Genomic DNA, 26,034 nt, shown 5'->3' with positions numbered 1-26,034 from the left:
CCCAAGACAGGTGAACAGTCTGTCACTGGATTTGGTTCCAAGATTTTGACCAAATGTTGGAAACACTGACAGTCTCTTGTGGGACTTATACTGTATCTGGTTTTCCTACAGCAGAGTACACCTGCAGTGTGACTTAATTGTGCTAGAGTTGAGAATAGCATTCTATTCTCAACTGGAAGCCACAAATCCCCGAGTGCAGAACGGGGAGCAGAGATGCATTTAATTGGCAAGGAAGGATCTGAATTAGTGAGGACTCAGCTTAGCCTGCTGCATGCTGCCTCCAGGTACAGTATCAAATAGCATATAGGTCCTCAGATGGTACTTATTCAAGAATTTGGCTCCAGTTAACTATTTGCAAAATGGAGTGGTGTGCATTGCTCTGCAGATTTTATAATAGAGTGGTGGGGTGGGATTGGTCAACATCGCACTCTAGTCCTCAAGTTCTTCCTTGGGGTAAAAAATCAAAGGACCATGGGGGATACAGTTTATGGCAGAGCTTGAGGATAGAGAAGAATTAGTGAACCAAGTTCAGTTCAGTCGTTCAGTCATGTCCAATTCTTTGCGGCCCCATGGATTGCAGCATACCAGGCTTCCTTGTCCATCACCAACTCCCAGAGCTTACTCAAACTCATGTCCATTGAATCAGTGATGCCATCTAACCATCTCATCCTCTGTCATCCCCTTCTCCTCCTGCCTTCAATCTTTCCCAGCATCAGGGTCTTTTCCAAGGAGTCAGTTCTTCTCATCAGGTGGCCAAAGTATTGGAGTTTCAGCTTTAGCATCAGTCCTTCCAGTGAATATTCAAGACTGACTTCCTTTAGGATTAACTGGTTGGATCTCCTTGCAGTCCAAGGGACTCTCAAGAGTCTTCTCCAACACCACAATTCAAAACTATCAATTCTTTGGTGCTCAGCTTTCTTTATAGTCCAACTCTCACATCCATACATGACCACTGGAAAAACCATAGCTTTGACTAGATGGACCTTTGCTGGCAAAGTAATGTCTCTACTTTTTAATATGCTGTCTAGGTTGGTCATAGCTTTTCTTCCAAGGAGCAAGCATCTTTTAATTTCATGGCTGCAATCACCATCTGCAGTGATTTTGGAGCCCCCAAAAATAAAGTCTGTCACTGTTTCCCCATCTATTTGCCATGAATTGATGGGATCGAATGCCATAATCTTAGTTTTCTGAATGTTGAGTTTTAAGCCAACTTTTTCACTCTCCTCTTTCACTTTCATCAGGAGGCTCTTTAGTTCTTCTTTGCTTTCTGCCATAAGGGTGGTGTCATCTGCATATCTGAGGTTATTGATATTTCTCCCGGCAATCTTGATTCCAGCTTGTGCTTCATCCAGCCTGGCATTTCACATGATGTACTCTGCATAGAAGTTAAATAAGCAGGGTGACAGTATACATACAGCCTTGAATTACTCCTTTCCCGATTTGGAACTAGTCTGTTGTTCCATGTCCAGTTCTAACTGTTTCTTCCTGACCTGCATACAGATTTCTCAGGAGGCAGGTCAGGTGGTCTGGTATTCCCATTGAAGAATTTTCCACAGTTTGTTGTGATCCACACAGTCAAAGGCTTTGGCGTAGTCAATAAGGCAGAAGTAGATATTTTTCCAGAACTCTCTTGCTTTTTCAAGAGATGCTTTTTCAACTTCCAACAGATGTTGGCAATTTGATCTCTGGTTCCTCTGCCTTTTCTAAAGCCAGCAAAGGGTATTATAAAAACAAGTACATGACAAAATAAGGATACAAGAAAACATAATGTAGCTTCACTTGCAGATGGTCTTATTCTTTCTGTGTTACAGCTCTCCAGTATGATGACTTACATAGACTTAGTGAATATCTAAACATGCTTGCTGGTGAATCTTTTGTTGCTCATGCTACTAGGAGAAAGTAACAGCAAATGTATACTTATATCAAGAGCAGTGCTGGAAAGAAATATAGCTATGTGCTGTTGTTTCAAGCCAGCAGACTTATGAATACCCAGCTGGCACCTGGAATTCGTTTTTCACCATGGCAACACACTCTCTACTCCCAGCATACTCTGCTATTGCTGCTAAGGTCCCCCACATCCTAGTGGAGAAAGAGTCATGGATTAGTTGATGGTGGTCAAAAGACTTCCTTCCTTCCTTCCTTTCTCCACTCACAAATGCTTCATGCATGCCAGCTTTGTGTTAAGCACCGGGAATACAAAGATGACGAAATCTTCTCTCCTTGTGCAGGCTTGAGTGCGATTTGTTTCAGGTTTGGGTATGCTGGGAATGTTTCCCAGGTGATAAGGGCTTTGGAAAATGAAAAGGAGTTTGGGAAGAAGAATATTCATTAGCAGGAATAATAGGTGTGAAAGTAATCTGTGAAAGTAATGAGGCAGAAAAGGTCGTGGTATCTTTGGGGCAAGAATGAGAAATTAGCATGAACAAAGTCTAAGATGTATACTGGCAAGAAGGGCCCAGATTATGAGGAACTTAAATTTGAAGTCAAGATGCTTGATTTTTGTCCTCTAAGCAGTGGGGAGCTACTAGAGCAAGGAAGTGAAATGATTGTACTCTCTCTTTAGCAAGGTCCTTGTAGTGGCTGTTTCTGTGGAGGTCTCTAGGATTGAGGAACTGGTTCAGTTAGGTCAGAGCAGTTGGGATCTTGCCACCCGAATTATGCTCTGTGAAGTATCAGCTTCCCTGTCAGCATCACCTGGGAGCACGCTAGAGATGCAGGTTCTTTGGTCTCACCAGAGGTACTGAGTTATTTTAACAAGATTCCAAGGTAATATGTGTATACAGTAAATTGGATGCTATGTTGATAGATAGCTCTTATGGCATTCATGTATGACCCCTGTGAGAGATGACCCAAACTTTTTCCCTCCCTTATACCACAGATTCACAGACCATTCTGTGATCTTTTTACCTCCATTTTTAAAAAATTGATAGAAATTTTAAGAGTATATTTCAAAGAACAAAATAATGCCATTTTCAGCAACATGGGTGCAAGTAGAGATTATCATACTAAATGAAGTAAGTCAGAAAGAGAAAGAAAAATGCCATATGATATCACTTATAGGTAATAAGGAAGTCTAAACTGTGACACAAATGAACCAGTATACAAAATAGAAACAGACTCACAGACAGAGACATCAGACTTGCGGTTGCCGAGGGAGAGCTGGGGAGGGAGAGGGATGGACTGGGAGTTTGGGGTTGGTAGATGCAAACTATTACCGTTTAGAATGGATAAACATCAAGGTCCTACTGTATAGCACAGGAACTATCTTTGCTATCCTGTGATAAACCATAATGGAAACGAATATAACAAAGAATGTATATATGTATATAACTGAGTCACTTTTCTGTATAGCAGAGATTGGTAAAATATTGTAGATGAAGTATATCTCAATTTTAAAAAAGTATATTTCAATAATCTGAGAAATTCAATTTTTTTAAGCTTTGGGTTTTTGAAACATTTTTGTCACAGGCTGTTAATGTATGAGTGGGTTCAGGGAGTCATGCAGAAAAGACTATTATATCTCTGCTATTTTAATTTCTTAAGCTTGGTGATGGAATGCAGGTATTCATATATTACAATTTGCCATTTTGGGTAAGTTGCAATATTTTATCATTCAGATTCATAAAATCTTGATTAAGCAGTAATGTTTAGTGAATCTACAAAGGGAAAAAGAGCAAGAAACTTCATCCAAAATGGTAACCCAAGACTCATGTTCGAGGTGGGAGAACATAAATGATATTAATAATATTCATGTAAATGGTAATAGTTACATCTGTCCAGTGCTTAATAGGTACTATTTTGGGGATACTCATTATGTGCTAGACATTAAGTACTTTATGTATAACTCATTGAGTGTCATAACCACTCTAAATGGTAGGACCTATGATTTGTTTTGATTTCTTTTCTCTTATTTTCATTTATTTTTATTAGTTGGAGGCTACTTTACAATATTGTTGTGGTTTTTGCCATACATTGACATGAATCAGCCATGGATTTACATGTGTTCCCAATCCCGATCCCCCCTCCCGCCTCCCCCCCCACCCCACCCATCTCATCCCTCTGGGTCTTCCCAGTGCACCAGCCCTGAGCACTTGTCTCGTTTTGATTTCATAGGGAGTTAAAAAAAGTTTATTGACACTTAGTTGACCTTACAATGTTGTGTTAATTTCTTCTGCACAGCAAAGTGATTCAGTTGTACCTATGTATATATTCTTTTTCAAGTTCTTTTTCACTGTGGCTTATCACAGGATATTGAATATAGTTCCCTGTGCTATACAGTAGAACCTTGTTATTTATCCATTCTGTATATGATAGTTTGCATTGTTTAATCCCAAACTCCCAGCCCATCCCTCCCCAAGCCCCCATTCCCCCTGGCAACTCATGTTTATTTTCTATGTCTTTATGTTTGTTTTGTAGATAAGTTCATTTATGTTATATTTTAGATTCCACATATAAGTGGTAATACTTTGGCCACCTGAAGTGAAGAACTGACTCATTGGAAAAGACCCTGATGCTAGGAAAGATTGAAGGCAGGAGGAGAAGGGGACGACAGAGGATGAGATGGTTGGATGGCATCACTGACTTGATGGACATAAGTTTGAGCAAGCTCCGGGAGTTGGTGATGGACAGGAAGCCTGGTGTGCTGCAGTTCATGGGTCTGCAAAGAGTTGGACACTACTAAGTGACTGAACTGAACTGGTAAGTGGTACCATATGATATTTGCCTTCCTCTGACTTACTTCACTTAGTACGATAATCTCTAGGTCCATCCATGTTGCTACAAATGGTATTATTTCATTCCTTTTTATGGCCTGGTAGTATCCCACTGTATATGTGTACCACATCTTCTTTATCCATTCATCTGTCAATGGGCATTTAGATTTTTTCCATGTCTTGGCTATTGTAAAAAGTGCTGCTATGAACATAGGGGTGCATGTATCTTTTTTGAATTATAGTTTTGTTTGGATATATGCCCAGGAGTGAGGTTGTTGGATCATATGGCAACTCTATTTTTAGTTTATTGAGGAACCTCCAGACTGCTTTCCACAATAGCTACACCAATTTACATTCCCACTAACAGTGTAGAAGGGTTTTTTTCATAGATGAAAAAAAAGAAGGTGTTAAGACATCAGATATTTGGCCCAAGGCCACAAACGAGAATTTGAACTCAGTTTCTGGAAATCCCAGGTCCAAGTTCTTAATCACTACACCACAATATAGTATGTAAAGGGTCATAATGAAATAAACATACTGTTTTTCTTTTGTCAGGCCAGAGAAAACTAAATGGAAAACATATTTTGGCTTTGAGAGACAATTCTTATGGTATTTGTTAGCTGTCTTTTGTATATCCGATCTTGGGAAAATGGAGTTTGGAGCTAGAATTGAATGATATTGAGAAACATCCCATTTGAATTTAAGATATTCAGAAAACCCACTAATTAAAAAAAATTAACTATATAAGACCACTCCTTGAAACAACTATAGTACACAAGTTCCGAGTTTCTGTGACTGAATTCTATGACTGAGCTTGTAACTGTCCTTCAAGACTCAGGTAAGTGTCATTCTGCTGGGAATCATTTCTCTGTTTTCTTGAGATGGGGTGCCTCCTCATTTTGGTCACATCTCCTCTACTTGTGATGATAATAGTTGACCCTTATGACATCACAGTGCATTGAACATGTAAATACTTTACTTATCTTGTAACAGCTCTTTGGAAAATTATCACTATCCTCATAGTATGGAGGAAGAAACTGATATGTTTTGAGATTAAATAGTTGACCTGACGTTGTGCTCAGCCACTAAGTCGTGTCTGACTCTTTCGCGGCCCCATGGATAGCCCACCGGGATCCTTGGTCCACAGGATTTCCCAGGCAAGAGTACTGGAGTGGATTGCCATTTTCATCTCCAAGGAATCTTCCCGACCCAGGGATTGAACTTGTGTCTCTCGTGTTAGCAGGCAGATTCTCTACCATTGAGCTACCAGGGAAGCCCTATCTGACACCATGTAATTAACAAATGGCAGAGCCAGAATTCAGATTTCAGAAGTCTGGTCTTGGAGCTGGATTCTTATCACCCTCAAGCTACCTGCCTCCCTTGCCCCACTGATTCAAGTGTCTTTTCCCCTCTTCTGATTTGTTCTAAATCATTCATTGAAAGTGTTGAGGGTATCCTATGAACTGGATGCTTTTGCAGTGCTGGGAACACACTGGAGAAGCAAAGGTGCTGCCTGCCTAGGCAAAGGATGGAGGGAACCATCTAGAAAGTGAGAACAGCATAAATAAAGGCATGGAAAGGAGAGAGAGCACAGCCCGTTCCCAAACTCGGTCATGGAGGGAGAATAGGCTCCACTGAACAGAAGGTATATCTTGAGGCTGGAGAGCAAAGCATCACCAGACTGTAAAGCTTCCTCTAGGGCGGTGAGGAGTTTGGGTTGCAGTTTTACTGTGCAGGTAATGGAAGCCACTAAATTGTTTTAAGGAGATTTGGAAAATGTTGATTTTAATCTATGTTCATTTACATATTGGCACTTCATCAGCAACTGTAAAGAAACTAATCAGCCATTCACCTCATCTTCAGAAAGTCTCATTCAAGAAATTTTTAAAGAATAACAATGAAAGACATAGGGGAAAAAAAACAATAAAACGTAACACTTTATTATTATTATTTTTTATCTTAGAAGGAATTCACCAAAGGCTTCATATTATGCTATGGTATCTTTAATTATAAAAATAAGCAAATAAAATAACTTGCATCTGTCATTACCATGATATGTTTCATAACCTTTATATGCACATGGAGCTTAAAAATGTAATTTAACAATAAATAATGACATATACCAGATATGCTCACTGTTTATTCCAGTACTCAGCCAAAAACCTAAATATCATTTAAATTATAAATACATAATGCAAATATAATGGCACAAAAATGTCTAAAGTGCAACCAAATCACAAGAGAAGAATCATGCAAACTGGTCTAGGTCAGCCCCCCAAATCACTCTGTGCAGCAAACACAAGACAAAGCTTTGGAAGTTGAAGGGGGAATTGGAGAGAGTAGGATGGAGGGAGAAGAGATGCAAAAAACTAGCAATATTGTGAGAACTGCTTCTTTCTGTATGTGTAGATATATGTATTATAGATACATATATAAATATTATTGTGGGGAGAAAAGGAGGGGGTACCACGGTTTGAAGAGGTCACAGCAAATCAAAGAGAATCCACTGGACTGAAGTAAGAGAGAATTTCGCTAGGAATACTCATAAACTATTTGTTGCATTGGGATCCTGGCTTAGTGCGAAATGGATAGAACACACAAAACTTGAATAGCTTTTCTGGTTTGGAGAAGCCAGCCTTGCCTGGGGGCAGGGTTTGGGGTGGGGAGGGATGGTGGAGGGAGGGTGAGGGAGAATCAACTTAGAATATGATCTACCTGATTTCCAAGAGGCTAAGGCAGTGTCATATGTTTGGGGACCTGGGGATGGGGCAGTTCTGGGTATAAAAATGCTCTTAACGATCTGATGTCAGCACGCCGAGAGGCTGTGTGGGGACGAAAGCAGCCACGCCGGTGCGGCTGCTAGGTCTGCTGCATCCACTCTTGGTCCTTGAGCAGCACGTTACTGGTTTTAAAGGCTTTGTGGTAAAGTTGTATTGCTTTTCGTTTTTCCGGAGATGTGCCCGCCCTCCTCCCACCGGGATCCCTACCACTCTGATTCGGACGGATAGGAAGTTCATCTGGGTGAGAGTCAAGCACCAGTGGTTTCTACCTAGGCGAGTCTGGAGTGGCCCTTACAGTCCTACCCCTCCTCCCTCTTCCTCTCTCGACATCGACCTTTGGTGGGCAGTGACGATCCTAAGGGACTGTTGGGTTCAAGGACAGTGACCCTGAGAAACTACTGTTGTTCATAGCTAGGCTAATCATTTGGCTTTGGTGGTCGCCATCTTGTAAACATCCTGGCAGAAAGGATCAGACCGCCAGCTCTGTTTTTCCCTCTTTTTTTTTTTTCTTTTTTTGGTTTTTTCTTTTTTTTTTTTTTGCAATCCTATACAGAGATGGCCCGGCTGCCAGGACTACTTCGGCAAGGCAGCGTGCTACAGGACAAAAATGTAATAAGAGGAGTTTATTAAGGCTGGACAACCCAGGGTTACTTATACCCCCTCAGCCCCAAGTCCCCCGAAACTAAAGACCCAAAGGCTGATTGACTCATTCCTGATTGAGTTCATGGAAAGCCTCCTACCCCATCATCTTGTTGCCAGAGAACCAGGCACTGGCGAAAGGCGACAAGTCAAGAACCGCCACTTCCCAAGGCATAGCCGGCCTTATCACACTCTTAAGTGGCCCAAGCTCAAAGGGTTGCTCTTTCTGGCTCCTGTAATTCTCAGTTGGATGTGACAGAGCTGTTTCAGGATAGGTCTAAGTCAAGAGTAGCCTCTGGGTTGAGGTGGGCTGGGAGATTAACATCTTGCCTGGGGTCCTTCAGATAAACCTGTTGCTGTTGTTGTTGTTTTCTATCTCATACAGGCCCATCTTAAGTTTTGATGTTGAGTAAAACTACTTCTACCCCCTTAGTTATAAAAAAGGCCACAAGGAGCATTTATGTGGATATCTGGAAGTGAGATAGTTATTCCATTCCCAGGAAAAGAAAAATAAAGCTAAGTTACAAAACTAAATCTATATGCAATAAAGTTATTATATACTGCTTTGTTTAAGCAGAGTCCTCTGGAATTTATGTACAGTACATTAGTTTTCACCTATTTATATTCCACAGTTAGACCTTAAGATTCTCTGGTTTTAAGACAATTGTTAAAGATACTTTTAAAGCTCTGAGCAGTTACAGTACTTAGAGATGTTAGCTTTTTGTTTTTCATTTGATGCAAGAAGATGCAGGCTCCAAGTCTGGTTGGAGAGCCAGGCTTGAGCAATTTGGTAAATGTGTTGGGAAGGAAATTAGACACTGAGGATCAAGACCATAAGACACTAGCTCATGAGAGATCAAGAACTCAAATATGACATTCATATTCGTCTATGGCCAGCACAGATTCATAACACGAATTCCACTGAGCATCTTTATGAGCGTTTGTTTAAGACATGCATTTAAATTAAGTTGCTTCTTATCAGCTAACTCTACTGGGGCAACCATTCTAAAGGGCTCCGCATCTTCAAATGACAATGTCTGGGGAGTTATGTGAATGTTTTGTGTTTGAGAGTTGTTGGAGGGGAGCTGGGAAAAGACCGAGTGGAGGGAAGTGATAAAAGAGGCCACTTTCTCCCGAGGAGAGGCATAGAGATCACATATGTTCTATTGGTGGGAATGCCGCCATTGCAAAATGTTGAGAAATTGATTACAGAAGCCTAGTTTCATGCAATTTTTCTTTAAGGGGAGGGGGATAGAAAATAGGAACTACTTAAAAAAAAATCAAACCAGGCACAGTACACTCAAAGTTGGTGCATGAACACCCTTAAAAGGATCGTAGTTTGCTGAGGCTGTGATTGCCTCTCCCCAGCTAGGCACTCTCCTGGGAGGTGCGTTTGATGTGGGAGGGAGAGGCCACCTCACCTCGGAGGTTCCTGAGGAGGACTTTCAGCTTCTGTGGCTCATTGGCACGCCTCCTGTTGAAGTCAGCTCGCTGGTGTGTATGGGCACAGTGATCCGTCTGCAGGATGTGAAAGAGGCTGGCCATGTTGGGGCCGATTTTCTCCATCAGGCTGTCTCTAATGGTTCTGACTGTGTCTTCGTCACAGTCCAGTAGGCTTCGGACAAGTCTGTTATAGTATCTGTGTTGGGAGAGAGGGATCAGTCGGTGAGAGCAAGGCAAGACCCTGGCTTTCATCTGGGCTGCAGCCAACACCTAGTCCAAATGGCCAGACCAAACACCCATGGGTAGTAGTGCCTCAGCTGAAGGTGGCTTTAACCTTCATGCAGCATCTTAGTGTGAGTGTATGCGCTGCCTTGAGTTACCACCCAGAGTAAAGATGGTTCTGTGTTCATGTTTACTGCTTAGGAGATTGAGATTGTACTTTGAACAGTGGGGTCATGGCGAGGTCTAAAATCTTTAGAAACAGAATCATGGAGCTAGATGGGGATTGTGAAGGTAATTTAACGATTATTTCATATTCTTTTTATGGAGAAGAAATTAAGGTAGGAGAGCTGAAGTGACTGTCCGAGGTCATCCAATGGGCTGCTGCTGCTGCTGCTGCTAAGTCGCGTCAGTCGTGTCCGACTCCGAGCGACCCCATGGACGGCAGCCCAGCAGGCTCCTCTGTCCACAGGATTCTCCAGGCAAGAGTACTGGAGTGGGTTGCCATTTCCTTCTCCAATGCATGCAGTGTGTGATTAGTTGCTCAGTCATGTCCGACTCTTCGTGACCCCACAGACTGTAGACTGCCAGGCTTCTCTGTCCACGGAATTTTCTAGGCAAGAATACTGGAGTGGGTTGCCATTTCCTCCTCCAGAGGATCTTCCTGACCCTGGGATCAAACCTGCATCTCCTGCATTGGCAGGCGGATTCTTTACCACTGAACTACCAGAGAAGCCCGCTAGTGGACTAGACATAGAAGCAAAGACTTGATAAAATGGATGATGTAACCTAGCACTCACACTTATATTTTAATAGTTACTGCACACATATGAAATCATTTACAGTTATTTTGGTGACTCTGCAATTTTTCTTTTTCTTGATGGTATGTGTGCATATTCTGACTAAATTTCTAATTTTTTTTTCTGGTCACATTGAGTGGCATGTGGGATTTTTAGTTCCCCAATCAGGAATGGAACCCATGTTCCTCAGTGGAAACATGGGGCCCTAACCACTGGATTGCCAAGGAAATCCCTAAATTTCAATGTTTAAAGGAGATCCCTGTCTGCAGTTATCTCATGCATTTTTCTACTCAATCTGAGTTCCCTACCCCTTGGCTAGCCTCTCTGAAGGTTATTGTATCAATCGTTTTCAGTCTTCCTGCAAAGGGATAGTGCAGTGAGAGGATCAAATGCCAGGCCATGAGGATATTTACATAGACAGGCTGGAGGTCCTTAATGGTTCTTGCTTCTATCATTTCAAGAAGTTTCTCACACCACTCAAGCTTTTGATGGTCTCTTCTTTTTTGGGGGGATGTTTTTATAGATATTTGGTGATGATCACTTGTTTACTGATGGTTTTGTTTTCCTGACTAGACAGTAAGCTTTACTGAAGGCAAGATATGTGTCCTTATTCTCTGTGTTCCTCATGTGCCTAAGTCCTAGGGCTATATTGTCTGCTCACTGTCTATTTGTTGACTTATTTTGTGGCCACTGAGGAAATGAAGCTTTCAAAATAGAGTTCTTTCTAAAGTCATGGTTCCCTAAAGAAAAAATTATCTGTATGTCTTCTGGTAAGTTTCATAAAAAAATTCGTGTTTGTTATAAATTTCCTTCATCTTTGATGTGAATTCTTTAAGCATCTGAAATACTGTGGCTAATTATTGTGGCTCAGAAAGGATTAAACTAACATATATATATGTATTTTTTTTTTCATGAAGAATATGGTTTGATCATTTCAGTCATAGGACATTTTTCCATGAATAAGATGGCAGTGCAGAAGATGTGAAAACAATTGTGTAAATGATACACAGCAAATATTCTTAGGTTATATTCCCTTTGATGCAGGTTTTTGAAAAATCAGTACCTGTGAGTTAGACAGCATGGAAACTACCAAAAAAGGAGTCTTTTATGACATCAAGAACACACTTGAACCTTGTCATTGACCATTTGTCAGTAAACTGTCTAATATTTACTGCATACAAATTACTGGTCCTATTCTTTGGGAAGGCAGTTTTGGTATTCTCCAATTTGAATCGGGTTGCATCTGCTCTATTCTGAGGAGGCAGTTGTCAAACCCATCAGTTCTGTGCTCACTAATTAAGGACTCTCCTGATGATGGTGCGTGCTAAGTTGCTTCAGTTGTGTCAACTCTTTGCCACCCCATAGACTGTAGCCCACCAGGCTCCTCTGTCCATGGGATTTCCCAGTCTAGAATACTGGAGTGGGTTGCTGTTTCTTTTTCCAGGGCATCTTCCCAACCCAGATATCGAACCCATATCTCTTGCATCTCCTGCATTTGCATGCGGGTTCTTTCCCACCAGCACCACCTGGGAAGCCCCCTGATGATGGTGATCTGCAGTGTCTACGTAGAGAGACCCTTTCCTCAGAGGAGCCCGAAGACTGCTGGGCCACAGGATCTTCCGTGGAAAGAAACCCGTTCATTTTTAACTCGCCTCACAGAACACAGGATCAAACATCTTTCCAGAATAATTTAACCCTCCCCCCACCTCCAGAGGTCCTTTCAAGGATGTACAGTAAATAGAGTGGAATGTGGGCATTAAAGCAAAGCCATCACCCTTCTGTGAGGGAGCAGAACGAAGCTGGGGACACAGGGAGTAGTGTCTGGGTCTTGGATACAGTCCTGGCTCCACCTCTCCCATGAAGGAGGATTACATCCAGCTGTTGTTAAAATTGGGACTCCCTGGCACAGAGACACATTTTCCAGCCCTTCGGAATTATAAAGCACATGAGTCAAAGCAGTTCTCGCTTGGATGGGGAAATGGGGAGAGAAGCGGTTTTGGAAAAAGTGAGAATAGACCACTTTGTATGAACAAAGTAGACATCTACACACCCACATAGATCCCCAGGCATCTCTTGGGCTCTGATGGGATGTGGTTTCCTGGATCTCTTTGTCTATTTCACAGGATGTTTTAGATCCTAGAGAAGAAGGTTTTAATCTCTCACCTTCCTGCCCACCCTTCCCTCCCTCACCCCTGCTCCCTGCAACATGGACTTTATAACTTAGAAGTTAATCTTTCCATTTCTAGAGAGAACTGTTCACACTTAATGGTCTTCCAAATGGGCTGGAAAAGATGATCTTCCCTTAGGTCAACACTGAAGACTCCAGTCTGGATGAAAAGTCTAACACCAGTAAAGGAACTAAGCTTCTACAACTAGCCTCACCTCTTTAAGGCCATATGTGTTCCTCTGGCCCCATTTTGTCCAAACACCTGCTCTCCAACTCTGAAAACACCTACTTTTACTGTTGCTTTCTCTGCTAATCCCAATAGGTCACCTTTTCTTGGTGCTTCTTGAGGATGACCCTGGCCAGCCTGACTACTCTTAGCAACTCCCCCCAAGTCTACCCTTAGCCTCTCCATGGAGCTTGTTAACTAAACAAGGGTAGGCTAAGAGAGCTCCTTGGAATACAAAATGTCCATGGCTCCAGCAGCAGCTCCTGCAAGTGTGGAAAACCTATGAGGCTGCCTTGATGTCGACACCATTTGCCTGAGCAAGTAAAAGGTTAACCCTATACCTTTTCATTAAGGGCTGGAATAAAGCATTGACCTCTGGGGTTGTGTGGGTGATTGAGACAGATCTTTCCTGTCTCTAAGCCACCTCAGTGAGGTTACTGAAGAAATCGTGTCTCCAGAAAAAGTTGATTTAGCAATTGTCACATATTTCTGGATCACCATCTTGTATCGAATCTTGATGTTACTATAGCTATTGGTGAGATGTGCCTTCTCTTTGAGGAGAGAATGTACACAACTTTAATTGTTGATCACCAGGGGCTACATTTATTGTATTCTGTTTGGTATTCCATTTTCAGATTGTGGCTATCTCCTACAGGTTTTACCTGCTGCCAGTTTTGAAATGGAAATCAAAGAGCTTGGCTCAGGGCCATGTGAATTTTAGGCTCAACACTGTCATTCACTAGCTGTGTGACCTTCAGCAAGTCACCCCCTCTCTCGGTCTCTGTTCTTTAATTAGTAAAACAAGACAATTAGCCTAGATAACCTTTATGGTCATTTCTAGCTATGACATTTTATGTTTCTGGGGTTTGATATATACGTTCCTTCTCAATTTAACAATAGCAACCAAAAAGTAGTGCAGATCTGGTTAAGGACCACCCTTTGCATGAAGAGTTAAAACAATGTAAGAAGAGTCCTTTCATCATCTTTATGGGGTGAGGCAGTGGGAGGTACTCCCAAGATTTGGTGGGTTAAATTCTGATCACCCAGCCTGATGGGTGTGTGCTCAGTAGTTCAGTTGTATCCAATGTTTTGTGATGCCATGGACTGTAGCCTGCCAGGCTTCTCTGTCCATGGGATTCTCCAGGCAAGAATACCAGAGTGAGCTTCCATTTCCTCCTCCAGGGGATCTCCCTCATTCAGGGATTGAACCTGCATCTCCTGTGGCTCCTGCATTGTCTGGGGGATTCTTTACCGCTAAGCTACCTGGGAAGACCTCCCCCTCTCCCCCCAACCTGGAAGTACCCTTTAAACCATGTTTCTTGCTTCCCCTTCGAAAATTCCATCGGTGACTTAATTTTCTCGGTAAAGAATAAGATCAGATATTCTCCATAGCTACTGTTTCAGCCATGCTTACCCAAATACACACATACTGCCTAGGAACATTCTGTGTGAAGGTTTATAAATAGTCCTTTGTTTCCCTTGATCAATATTATTCTTCTGTTTCCTGTTCCCTATCCATGCCCTAGAGAGTTGGAAGCTTTGTCAGTTTTCCCACTCTGGATCTGGAATGGTCCAATTTCTTCTCAGCCTCACAGCTGCCCAACCTGCCTGATCAATTTTGCCTGCTTTCCTCCTTGTTGAAAATATAGTTTGCAAATCCAGGCAGGGGGCCACTCCAGCTATTCTTCCTCTTCTAAGTGCATTTCTCTCATGGAAAAGTTCCCTGTTCTGGCTTCTGGTCCAGTCACAGGCTTTTGGATTCTCCCAGGCCCAAATCTCATGCTAGATAAGTCACAGGAAGGTGGAATGAACCTGTAACTACTTCCTTTCACAATTCTGTGCCAGTTGGCACAACTTACTATGTATCTATGGTGGGACAGAGGCTGGGAAAGCAGGATGTGTCAGGAGAGTGAGAAGCTTAAATAGAGCAAACCAAAGCCCAGCATGGAACCGGAAATCTCTAGTTCTGAGCAGGAATAATACTAGCCAGTTGAAGTCAAATAATTGGGGAAAGGTACAGTTGCATGGAAGATTCTAGTCTTCAAGAGACTGACTGTTTTCCCTAATAAAGGTGATTCTTCTAAGATGAGAGAGGCTGATAACCAGATTCTGTGTGACCACTTTCTAAAGGTGAAAACAAGACATATGTTGAAAAGAATAATGGCCTGCTTAAACATTCCTATTACTAGACTTCCCTGGCAGTCCTGTGGTTAAGACTCAGCTTCCACTGCAGGGGTCATGGGTTCCATCCCTGGTTAGGGAACTAAAATCCCACATACTGCACAGTGCGGCCAAAAAAAAAAAAAGAAAGAAAGAAAGAAAAGAAACTAAATTAAAAAACTCCTATTTCCAGTCTCTTCTTAGATTCTTAGTATCACCAGTCCTGTATTCTCCTTTCTCTAAGAGCTCTGCCTTCATAATGGAAGATGCTACCTCAGTTGAATCAGAGACATGAGTAGTGTCTCAAAATTGGCCACATGTCATATTATAGATTATGAACTGTCATTGGATCCTTAAAGATTAAAACTGATAATGGCTGTACTAACATATTCCTGCCCCACAATTACCACCCAAACACATACTTGGTCTTTGATGATGTTATTGAGTCACTAAGTTGTGCCTGACTCTTTATGACCCCATGGACTGCAGCATGCCAGACTTCTGTGTCCTCCTCTATCTCCCGGAGTTTGCTCAAGTTCATGTCCATTAGCCCCTTGGTCCCTAGCCCTTGTCAAACCTAGCAATCTTTACTTCTTTTCCTTAGGGTGAAGAATCTCCAAGTATCAGACTGTTTGTTTTTTCCCTCCTCTCCAGATGTAATAAGGATCTTCCTAGGAGAATATTATGACTAAGGTCAATATAAAGAGACAGGCCACTTAAGACAAATGATGAATTTAACTTTCCTGTTCTCAGGACATCAGTTAGGACCATGACAGGGTCACTTCCAAAGACTGAACACATGACTTTTGTAAATTGACACGAGGTTCTGAAGTACAGTGATCTGTAGTCAGGGTGAATCAGAAATTTACAAAGTTTAATGTCAGAGGCCTCAGCCTTTCCCTAAGGAGGAGCTACTTTTCCATTTTCCAGCATGTATGCATGCTAAATCACTTCAGTCATGTCTGACTCTGTGCGACCCTGTGGACAGTAGCCCACCAGGCTCCTCTGTCCATGGGATTCTCTGGGCAAGAATACTGCAGTAGATTGTCGTGCCATCCTCCAGGGGATCTTCCTGACCCAGGGATCAAACCTGTGTCTCTTATATCTCCTGCACTGGCAGGCAGATTCTTTACCACTAGGGCTACCATGTATAAATGACTAACTTAATGGTAAGCCACAGAAGGACTAGGTTATTAAGGACTCTCTGAAGAAGGGAGGGAGCCTCTGGCTAGGAAATCAATCTGGTAAGGCTGTGTTAGCTGTCTTGTGGTCAGAGTAACCCATAAGGCCAGATCTTTGTGAATATGTGAAGATTTGACTGGAGAATAAGAGAATAATAGCCCTTCAGGACTAGGAGTCAAGTTTTAGGCTGTGTGGCATCACTGGAGGCTGCACTTGGCTGGTCATACTTCCGTGCTGGCCCCATTAGCTCCTCTCTGAACTTGATCATAGATGATGAAGCCCAGGTCTTGCCAGAAAGCTTTCTAGGCCATGGAATGAGCATGTCTGCCATCTCATGTCTTAGGTGTTCACTCCTGGCTGGTAAAGACAGTGCGTCAAGGATGCAGAAGGGCATGATGCTCAGATATTACTAGCTCAGTGGCTTGGGCTCACTCTCAAATACTAAGATGAATGTGGGATCCAGGGAATCAGCAGAAAACCATTCCAGGAAACCCTGGACTAGAGGAATGGGATGACAGACCTGGAAGGGAACATGGGAATCATCTAGTCCAGCCATTTCACTTTTCCCAAAGGAAATCTGAGTCCTACCAAAGCAAGATGGCTTGCTCTGGGATACACAGTGAAATATCTGAGTGGGCTTCGGACTGACTCAAAATACATGCAGTTTTAGAAGTCTGTTGATGACATTTGACCAAGGTTTTCATGATGACCCATTGTACTTTGCCTAGTCATGATTTCAGCCCAACTGGATGTCTCAAAAGCTTGTTTCCATAAACTTCATAATTCCCTTCAGACTTGTGGAAGGAAAGGGACAATGTGCCCAGGGATGCTGTGGATGAACTTTTCTATTAGATGCATGGAAAGATTTTCCTACAACAGTGAAAAAAATCCAGGCTGCCTAAGCTGTCATAGACAATCACAAACATATTTTTTCCTGCAAAAGCTGGGAAGACTGCAAGCTAAAATAAGAGCACGACTCTGGCAATTTAACCCCTTCTGTATCTGGCTCTGCCAGTCAACCACTCCCTCCTCCCCCACAGTTGCCAAAAAGCAGATTCATCTGTACCTGTTGGAGTAATGATTAGGGAGCTGGACGACTTCCGTGATGGCTTCCGGGTTCCGCTTGGCGACACTGCACACGTTCAGCTTGCTGTAGCACTCCTCCTGGACCTCAGCAATCATCCTCTGGAAAGTGGAGCACCTCCGAATGGCCAGGAAGACCTTGGAGGTGACCCCATTGGCGATGCATTTTAAGCTCTCTTTGACAAATGCTTTTCCCTGCCGAGGAAGGAGGGGGGCAAGAGGACAAACTTTAGCTTTAGCTGAACAGAGAGGAGAGTGCCTACAGTATGTGGAACTTAAGGGGGCATGCCTTGGCACTGTCTCTAACCCTGACCCTAAGCCTTAACCCCTAACTCTAACCCCAGACTAGATGGGAGATGTTCCTCTGCATGCATGCATGCTCAGTCACTTCAATCGTGTCCAACTCTTATGACCCCATGGACTGTAGTCCGCCAGGCTTTTCCATCCATGAGATTCTCCAGGCAAGAATACTGGAGTGGGTTGCCATGCCCTCCTCCAGGGGATCTTCCTGACCCAGGGATTGAACCCACGTCTTCTGCATCGCAGGCAGATTCGTTACCACTGAGCCACCAGGGAAGCCAGCCCTCTAAATGTCCTTGTAATAAGAGAATTGTAGGCTGCAGTCAAGACTTAAAAAAAAAAAAAAATCCCTATTCCCTTAGACTACCTTGAGAATTGAGCTCCATAGAAATGAAATGAGATGACAAAAAGAGATGAACCATAACCAACCACTCTGCAGCCTAAAAATAGCCAGAGTATGGCTTTGTATTCTCTGGATTGAGATTTGATAACTCAAATCACAAGCTAGTAAACAAACAAATAAACAAGCTAGTATGCTGGCTTATACAGTGAGAAGAACTTCTTTGTTAGAAGAACATTTTAATTTCCTCTTGAAGAAGCAAAGATTTTTTGCTTATCACCCCTCCCTTATAAGACAGCCTCTGTCAGCATGTTACAATTGTGCATTAGAGTGGGTGGAGAGTGGCTTATATAGAACCTATTTCTTGGCCCACTGTGTGTGTGTGTGTGTGTGTGTATACACACGTTGAAAGTGAAAGTGAAGTCGCTCAGTCGTGTCCGACTCTCCGCGACCCCATGGACTGCAGCCTACCAGGCTCCTCCATCCATGGGATTTTCCAGGCAAGAGTACTGGAGTGGGTTGCCATTTCCTTCTCCAAGTAGGGAGGCTGAGAAGCAGAGCTGGTTCCCTACAAGACTGGGTTGGAAGAACAATAGTCTCATACACTGTTAACGACACATAGCCAGTGGGAGCAGGGGTCAAGGTCTTATTACCTGAGTGTCAAATTTAGCAGCGCTGTACAAGAAGGATTTACAGATGTCGTACATCCCATCTGTGTCACAGGTGGAGTTTTCCAGGCATGCAAAAGCTCCACAGCCAACCTGCAGCGCGCTGTTGAGGCAGCGAATCACTTCAGCTGAAAGAGACAAATCCATCCAATCTGGGTCAAACAGTGAGGATGCTCTGGATGGATCACAGCAATGTGGTGGCAAGATTCAAAGACAAAGGGGTGAGAAGAACTTCTCCTGGGAGTCTGTGATGGGGCCAGCAGAAAGACCCATTCAGAGTGGTGAAGGGTGAAGAAGAGAGGGGACAAGCAGACTCCTTTTGCTTATAAGAACCAGAGCACATGGAGGATTGGGAATGAGTTTTCCCTTGGAGGCATACTCTTGGTCTCACCATCCCATACTGTTTTGGTGGTTGGAGAAGTAAGGATGGAAGATGAGACATGCACAGTTCTTGAAGGAACTCTGCAGAATCCAAGGTCATGTCCTAAAGGCTGAAAGCCTGGGAAGGCAGTGGTGGGTGGGCAAGTTTAGGAGGAAGAAGGGCCAGGGAATCCATCTGGCTCCCCAAAAATACACTCCAGGGTAATAAGGATGGACATGCGTGTGTGTTCTTGTGCATGCTCAATCGGGTCTGACTCTGACTCTCTGATTGTAGCCTGTCAGGCTGCTCTGTCCATGGGATTTTCCAGGCAAGAATACTGGAGTGGGTTGTCATTTCCTCCTCCAGGGGATCTTCCCGAACCAGGGATTGAACCTGTGTTTCCTGCATTGGCAGGCAGATTCTTTACCATCTGTGCCACCAGGGAAACCCCTGGCATGGACATTTGGTCTAAATGGCAGAGAAGAACTTGCTAGGAGTCCACTTGGAGACCCTTCTGATTTAGGGCTTTTAACTTACCTTCCTATTGGCAGAAAGAAATCTGATCCTTTCATGTTTCATCCCAACCCCCCACCACAGGACAGTGCTTAGAGGTATGTATAATCTCTCTCATATTAAAAGCCATTTTTTTTTTTTTTAAAGAGAGAAACACAGGTGTAGAATAACAAGGCCAAGGCACCCCCTTGTGCAAGACGGAAAGAAAACCGCAAAGAACTTGCATGAGGCTTTCGACATTGTGGATAAGATCTCCCATAAAAGTAATTTCTCTCCTACAGAAGGGGGGGTGTTCTGGCAGGCAGCTCAGCGAGAAATGATCTGCAGCCTTCATACCATAGGAGTCTCCTCTGAGATCAAAAGCACGATTCGGTTAAGCGGCCCCTCCCCACCCCCCGCCCCCCGCAGCCTCTGGGATGTTACAAGTCATTTCCCTAATTATATATTTCCACGGGTTCAAATTATAACTTTGCTTAAAGCAGTTTTAATATGCATTAGGGTTGCCATTGTTTTAGGCAAGCTGGAATTGTGAATCACGGCATCTCTATAGCAACTAAGTACAAAAGGAAGTGAACCGAAGCCCTCCTCTCGGCAGGGACCTGTGCTCTTTCGAGGGGAGCGGCGTCCAGCACCTGCGAGCCCATCTTTGCTGACAGTCGGGGCGGGGCGGGGGGGGGGGGTGCAGAGAGAGAGAGAGCGAGCCGGCATGGAAGGCAAGCAAGATGGACAAGCCAAGTCCAAAGGCAGAGGTGTCAGTGCCGGCTTCCTGAGGACGCTCTTCCTTTAGAGGCTAAGATAATACACAATTGACTGCTCCGGCAGTCAGGACTAGAGCGAGACCCCCACCCCGTTGGAGAAATAGCTGCTACCTTTCACAGATACTTTTTTACGAGGGGGCTCCCTGGCCACGGGGCTGCGTGGGGATTGAATGGAGCCTTAAGAGAGCAGGGACGGACAGAGGAGCAGTGTAGGGGGGGGTGGGGGGGGGGGATATGTAGGGTTTTCTATAAATCTGCCCTGGATTTGTCAGACTGGAGGGCTATGGCTCCGTAAATCGCTCTGCAGAGGGAGCTTTCTGTGTGTTCCCTGAAGGGCCAAGGAAGTCAAGTTATGGGGGTCTTTAGGGTGAAGGAAGAGGGGCAGCATCAGACAAGTCACGTCTCACCTCAAGATCAGCTTCGGCTTCTGGAAAGTATAGAGAGCGCTTTGAAGCATGCCAACATTCAAGCCTCTCCCCCGCCCCCTCCCCCCGCCCCCCCCCCCCCCCCCCCCAAGAGGGTACGTGCCAGATTTCAGGCAATCAGGCTAGGCTTATGCAATGAAATACCCTCAGCAGAGCGCCCAGCTTCTTCGTTAGTTGCATGCAATTTATTAAACAAAGGAGCTCCACTTCCTAAGGCTATTGGATTACACTGGCAGTTTATTGCCTTCAGGCATGCAGCACGTTTATTATCAAGATCAGCCGTCACAGACACAGTTGCAAAAGCCAGAGGCAAATGAGGACAGCTCCTTGCGGGAGAAACCGGTCCTGGGTTTGCCGCTTACCTGAGTTCTGAGCTGCCACCCGTGATTTCCTGGGGCTCACAGAATCATTCTGCTCCGCCTCATGGGTTGCAGAAGCAGTGATCACCAGCACCAGAAGCACTGCTGAGTTTTGGAGCATTCTCTGAGAAGTTTCCGCTAAGTTGTTGGGTTTTTTTTTTTTTTTCCTCCCCCCCTTTCCTCTTTCCCTCTCCCGGTTTGAGTGAAGATGTGGATCTGGATACACTGAGAGCCTAGGTGAGGATTTGATGAGGATTTTTCTGCTGCTGCTGCTGCTGCTGTGGCTTCCGCTGGCGCTTTTTGCTGCTGCTGCTGCTGCAGTCGCTGCTTCTTGCACCTCTGGCTTTTGCAAACTGGGGGCCCAAGAGCTGCACCCAGGGATTTTATAGCCGTTCTTATCGGTCCTCAGGATCAGGGACCAATCAGGTCCCTCAGCTGGTCTGGCCAGCCAATCGGAGGGCGTGCTCATTGGGCTAGAGCTGTTTGACTTCTTAGAAATATTTTCCAGCAAATTAAAAGTACCTGCTGCCAATGTTTTATACGTGTGTGTGACTGTGTGTGCAGAGATGTGTGAAAAAGCTATTTTCACAGAATTCAGGGATGATTTTGTGTTGGTCGAATTAAAGGGAAATCGTATGATGAACTCAACCAGGTGCTTTGGGAAATCTAGCCATCTTTTCAAACTGTGTGCTATGGGGAGGGAGGCAGTCCAGGCAGGATGGGTAGTGGGGTCTCCTTGGATTCGAATTTAAGCTCATTTAGCAGTTTTACTCTGATTTTCACAGCATGGTCTCCTTGTTGTGAGTTACATAGATAGTACCTCCCCATCTCAGTGTAAGTGTGTTCACAGGTCTGTGAGGCATTTTGGCTGTATGTGGACATCCATCCTGAGTTTTCACATATATGAACTCTTGGAAAGGGACATGTAGGAGGATAAGGGCCCTGACGGACTGGAACATGAGAGCTCTGAGCTGTCGCTTCAGTTCCTCTATTGATTAGCTCTATGACCCTGGTCAAATCCTTTTACCCTGTTCTACCTATTTTCCAACTTGTCAAATGCCAAAGTTGGAGTCTAGCACTCCTAATATCTCTAAAACAATGTCCAGTAACACAAGTTAACCTTGACTCCGTCTTTTTTGTTACCAGCAAGACTGTAAACTCCAAGAGTGTTAGTTACCACAGCTAGACACATGAACACCTACATATATTCTGCTCAATAGGGAGACATCATGAATGCCTGGAAATTAATAAACTCTGTATTCAAGCGCAGCAACTTCATAGTCACTTTGAAACAATAGGCTGGCCAAAGCAAGAATAAACCTGCTGGGTAAACCACTTCATTTCTTGTTGGGTGGGGAGAGAGGGATTAGGGGGTGGGCAAAACAGGGAAGAAGGGGTAAGAGACCAGCATGTGTTGGAGAAAGGACTAATAAGCTTGATATGTAATAAGAAAATCATTGTGGCATCACAACCATGCCTAGGCTAGAAGTTCATATTTTCTGAAAAGTGGACTGTAGGCAATACTGAGGCTTGTCCCTAACTTGTGAAGGAGGCTAATGATCTTGGAGAGGAGAGGACTTAGGATTGAAGGTGGTCATTAAGGCCTGGGTTGGAGTGAAAGGATTAAGCAAGACAACCTTTAAACATTTGGAGGAGGTAAATGAGAAAGGGCCATCAGGGATTCGTCCAGACGGGCAAGATGATCTTGTAAGGAAACAGAGCCAAAGACTTCCATGTAAATCGTCAAATCTTCAAACAAAGGTTGAAGAAAGAGCTCCAACTCTTAACCACAAACCAAGAATCAACTCTACATGAGTGTGGGGAGTGATTATAGGTTCCCTGGCAAGAAAAAAAAAAAAGTTTCTTTGGAAAGCGTGACGTTTGCTAGAAGAAGGAATAGAGGAAATTAAGGGTAGAGGGAATATCTAGAGAAAAGAAAGGGAATTTTCAAATTTCTTTTAACATTTTCAAGTTAAATTAACTGACAGTGTTGGTATTTCTCAAGTACCTTCTAGGCTGGGAGCTTAGGGGATGTGTGGGGGAAGGTGAAGGAGAAGAGAGAAGGAGGGAAAGTAATGATTGTCGTCACTGAGAAGCTTATAGTCATTTGGGAAGAAGGTCAACCCCAGTCATATTTCCTAAAGGTTCAGGGTCTCAGGAACTTGCATGGTAAGAGAAGGCCATGGTCAACATTGGCTACAAATGTGGGCAGAGCTTCATGGAAGGGCCAGTGCAGGAAAGATGTGAATTGCTGTTGTTGCTTTTGAAGAATTTATGAAAAAGCCATGATATTTCATTTTTAAAAAATGTTTTTGTTCCAGAAATCTCAGAGATTGTTTTTATTGCTTCAGGTAGGAGTGATAGGTGTCTGGCATGACGGCACTGCAACACAGTATTAATAGTTGTGTGTTTTCTTCACAAAGGAGAACAAGAAGACAGATGCACATTCTTCCTGAGGATTTGGATTTCTCTTCCTCTGCATTTTCTACCTCCTTAGCCATTTTTTTCTTGTTAAAGGCAGTGCTGTTTCTCTTGTTAGACTTTCCTTGTTTTAACCTGCTGGCTTTGAAGGATGATGACTTACTTTTCACCATCGACATTCTTTTCCCCACACCCTGGTGTTCCCACCAGAACATATTGTTCCACAATTGTCAGGGTGTGTTTTGCATCTTCTGATGTTGGTTCATTGTTTCTCTGGATTTCACGAACTTACTGCCATCTGTCTGGAGGTTCCTAGCTGGGTGTGAAGTGTCTCACAGTGACAGATAACGTGAAGCAATCCAATGGTGGGCAGCCATATTGGTTTGCATATAACTATTGCATCTGTGCATTTGAGAACATCAAAGGCAGAAGCTGAAGCCTACCTAGCAATCCCAAATGTAAATAGCATCTCTTCCCTAGAGTTCAAGGACATCTGAATGTCCCCAATCCTTGTGCTCGCATTGGAATGATACAGAAATGTTAGAAGAGTGTGGGGAGCTCTGGAGGTGATGTCCAGTTTCTTTGTAACTTCTCCTGGGATGGGGGAGTAAGGAAGAATATAACGGAGCTTGAATATCAGATTTCAGACTTTGAATTTTATCATGCAAACAACAAGGAGTCAAGGGTTCTTGAGTAAAGGAATTGTTAAGTGTGTTGAAATTAGCATTGGGGAAGGTCATTTGATTGTACTTAGGATGGCTTGGAGGAAGAAAAGATTGGAGGTTGTAAAGCTAGTTAGTAAGATCAATTTGTGTTGATGAGGTCCTGGACAACCAGGATAGTAGAAGGAAAGAAAGGGGGAAAATTATGAGAGATGTTTGAAATAATATGGAAATTATCAATTAATCTAAGAACTTGATTGGAAAAAAAATCTTTCTCTGAGTTTAATGATAGTACATCAGGGTTTTTCCCTTCCCCATTCATTGGTTATGAATTTTAGTTGACAAGACTATCTAGCATCTCCATTAGACCGGCACTTTCTGGGGTTATGTTAAGGTAGTAACGTAGCTAACAAAAAGATGTGATGCGCTTAAGGGAGATGAGGAATCTTCCCAAGCCCTCCTGCGGCTGTGCAAGTTGGAGGCACCCCCAGGTGCAGTAGGTAGGAGGGGAAGGGAGGCTTTGCCATGCCCCTGAGCCAGGAAAGTGCAAAGAAGTGGGTGGGAGAATCTGCCAACACCTAAGGCTGGGTGATGGTGCCCTGACTGTGCCCGTGCGAGGCTGGCATGAGTTCAGTGAGAAGATTACATCAAAGATCTCTGGGGCTTTGTTGGATTTGGCTAGCTTAAAATTGAGTGGTGAATGGCTCTGGGCTTTTTGGTGAGAGCAGCCCAGGAGCATGGTTTCTTGGTAAATGTTTCTTTTGTGGTTAACAGACTGCAAGGCTCATCAAGGTTGGTGTGACATGGTGACTAACGTTAAGAGTGTCATTGTCATTCTTCTCTGGGAATCTTGAGGCCTGACTGCACTGTAGGACCATTCAGTCATGCCTTCCTAACCTCAAGAAAAAGAAGGAGAGGGAAAGAAGGAAGATGGGGGGGCGGGTGTGTGGAAATCATCTCTTCCTTCTATAAAGATACGTTTTCTGTGCAGACAGTCTCAAATTCTTTGCCTTGTTAATTGCTTCTGACTGCTTTAATCTCTGCCGAAGAAAGAAAGGGGGAACTATATTAAGAGGGCAAACTCCCCCTACCCCCACTGGCTTAGGGAGGGTTACTGAGTTCTTGGTATTAAGTCAAGTGTTGTGGGAAATGCGGAGAAATGTTTGACCTTTTCTTGCGCGCCACGAACTCCCAAGCTACTTCTTAATGCACGTAGGTTGTATTTGATGAGGAAGAATATCTGTTTTCTGGAAATCTAATACGGCAGGTGGGTTGGAATAGAGTTTACAGGTTTAGATTCAATTAACATTTGCAGGGTGCCTATCTGCTCTACACCGGGCATTGGTGCTGCTGCTGCTGCTTATCGTGAGGAAAAAACCTCACTCTCTCCTCCCACAGAAAGAGCCTGAGACCAGAGAGGAATGACTTATGCATGGTCATAGGGTAGATGGTGGAGCTAGGTCACCTGAGACTTGCTTGTTCTAAAAGGAGTTCTGGGTTCTTCAGTCGTGTGACCCCCGCAGTGGAGGAGGACCACGCATCCTTAGCACACTGCCCCTTGGGATGGGGCAGGAAGAGGAAAAAGAATACACAAGATGATCTAACACGTTTAAACCAGGACAAGCAAGCTGAAATTAGCCTCTACTCTTGTGAACACTAGTGTCTCATCCCTTCAGGTCTAAGTTACAATGTCACTTTATATCAGGGAGGACAAGTTCATAGTCCCCGGGCAGCCTGTCAATCTTCGGTTTCACAGGCGCATACTGAAACAAGTACAAAGAACTGTGTGTCATTGAATCTGTCAGTATGCCCTTTG

The 26,034-nt window shown here is 43.8% G+C and overlaps 1 protein-coding gene across 1 annotated transcript; it reads right to left on the bottom strand.

Annotated features, from left to right (window-relative positions):
• Positions 1-6,619: 6,619 nt before the first annotated feature.
• On the bottom strand, positions 6,620-21,486 carry STC1 (stanniocalcin 1). Its single transcript, XM_020888172.2, has 4 exons — positions 21,139-21,486; positions 18,705-18,847; positions 17,395-17,606; positions 6,620-9,770 (listed from the first exon to the last, which is right to left on the bottom strand). Exons 1-4 carry the CDS (start codon positions 21,254-21,256, stop codon positions 9,500-9,502), a joined length of 744 nt encoding a protein of 247 aa, XP_020743831.1. The 5' UTR covers positions 21,257-21,486; the 3' UTR covers positions 6,620-9,499.
• Between the last annotated feature and the right edge of the window lie 4,548 nt (positions 21,487-26,034).

Source organism: Odocoileus virginianus, chromosome 31 (genome assembly GCF_023699985.2).
Source record: "Odocoileus virginianus isolate 20LAN1187 ecotype Illinois chromosome 31, Ovbor_1.2, whole genome shotgun sequence".
Taxonomy (NCBI): Eukaryota; Metazoa; Chordata; class Mammalia; order Artiodactyla; family Cervidae; genus Odocoileus; species Odocoileus virginianus.
Note: the sequence above shows the minus strand (reverse complement) of the source record. Positions and strands in the feature narration are given on the sequence as shown.

Coding starts and splice junctions, on each gene's coding strand:
- STC1 (XM_020888172.2), bottom strand. CDS start 21,256: ATGCTCCAAAACTCAGCAGTGCTTCTGGTGCTGGTGATCACTGCTTCT. Junction 18,848..21,138: donor GGTGGCAGCTCAGAACTCAG/GTAAGCGGCAAA, acceptor TGTCTCTTTCAG/CTGAAGTGATTCGCTGCCTC. Junction 9,771..17,394: donor CCTAATCATTACTCCAACAG/GTACAGATGAAT, acceptor CTCCCAACACAG/ATACTATAACAGACTTGTCC.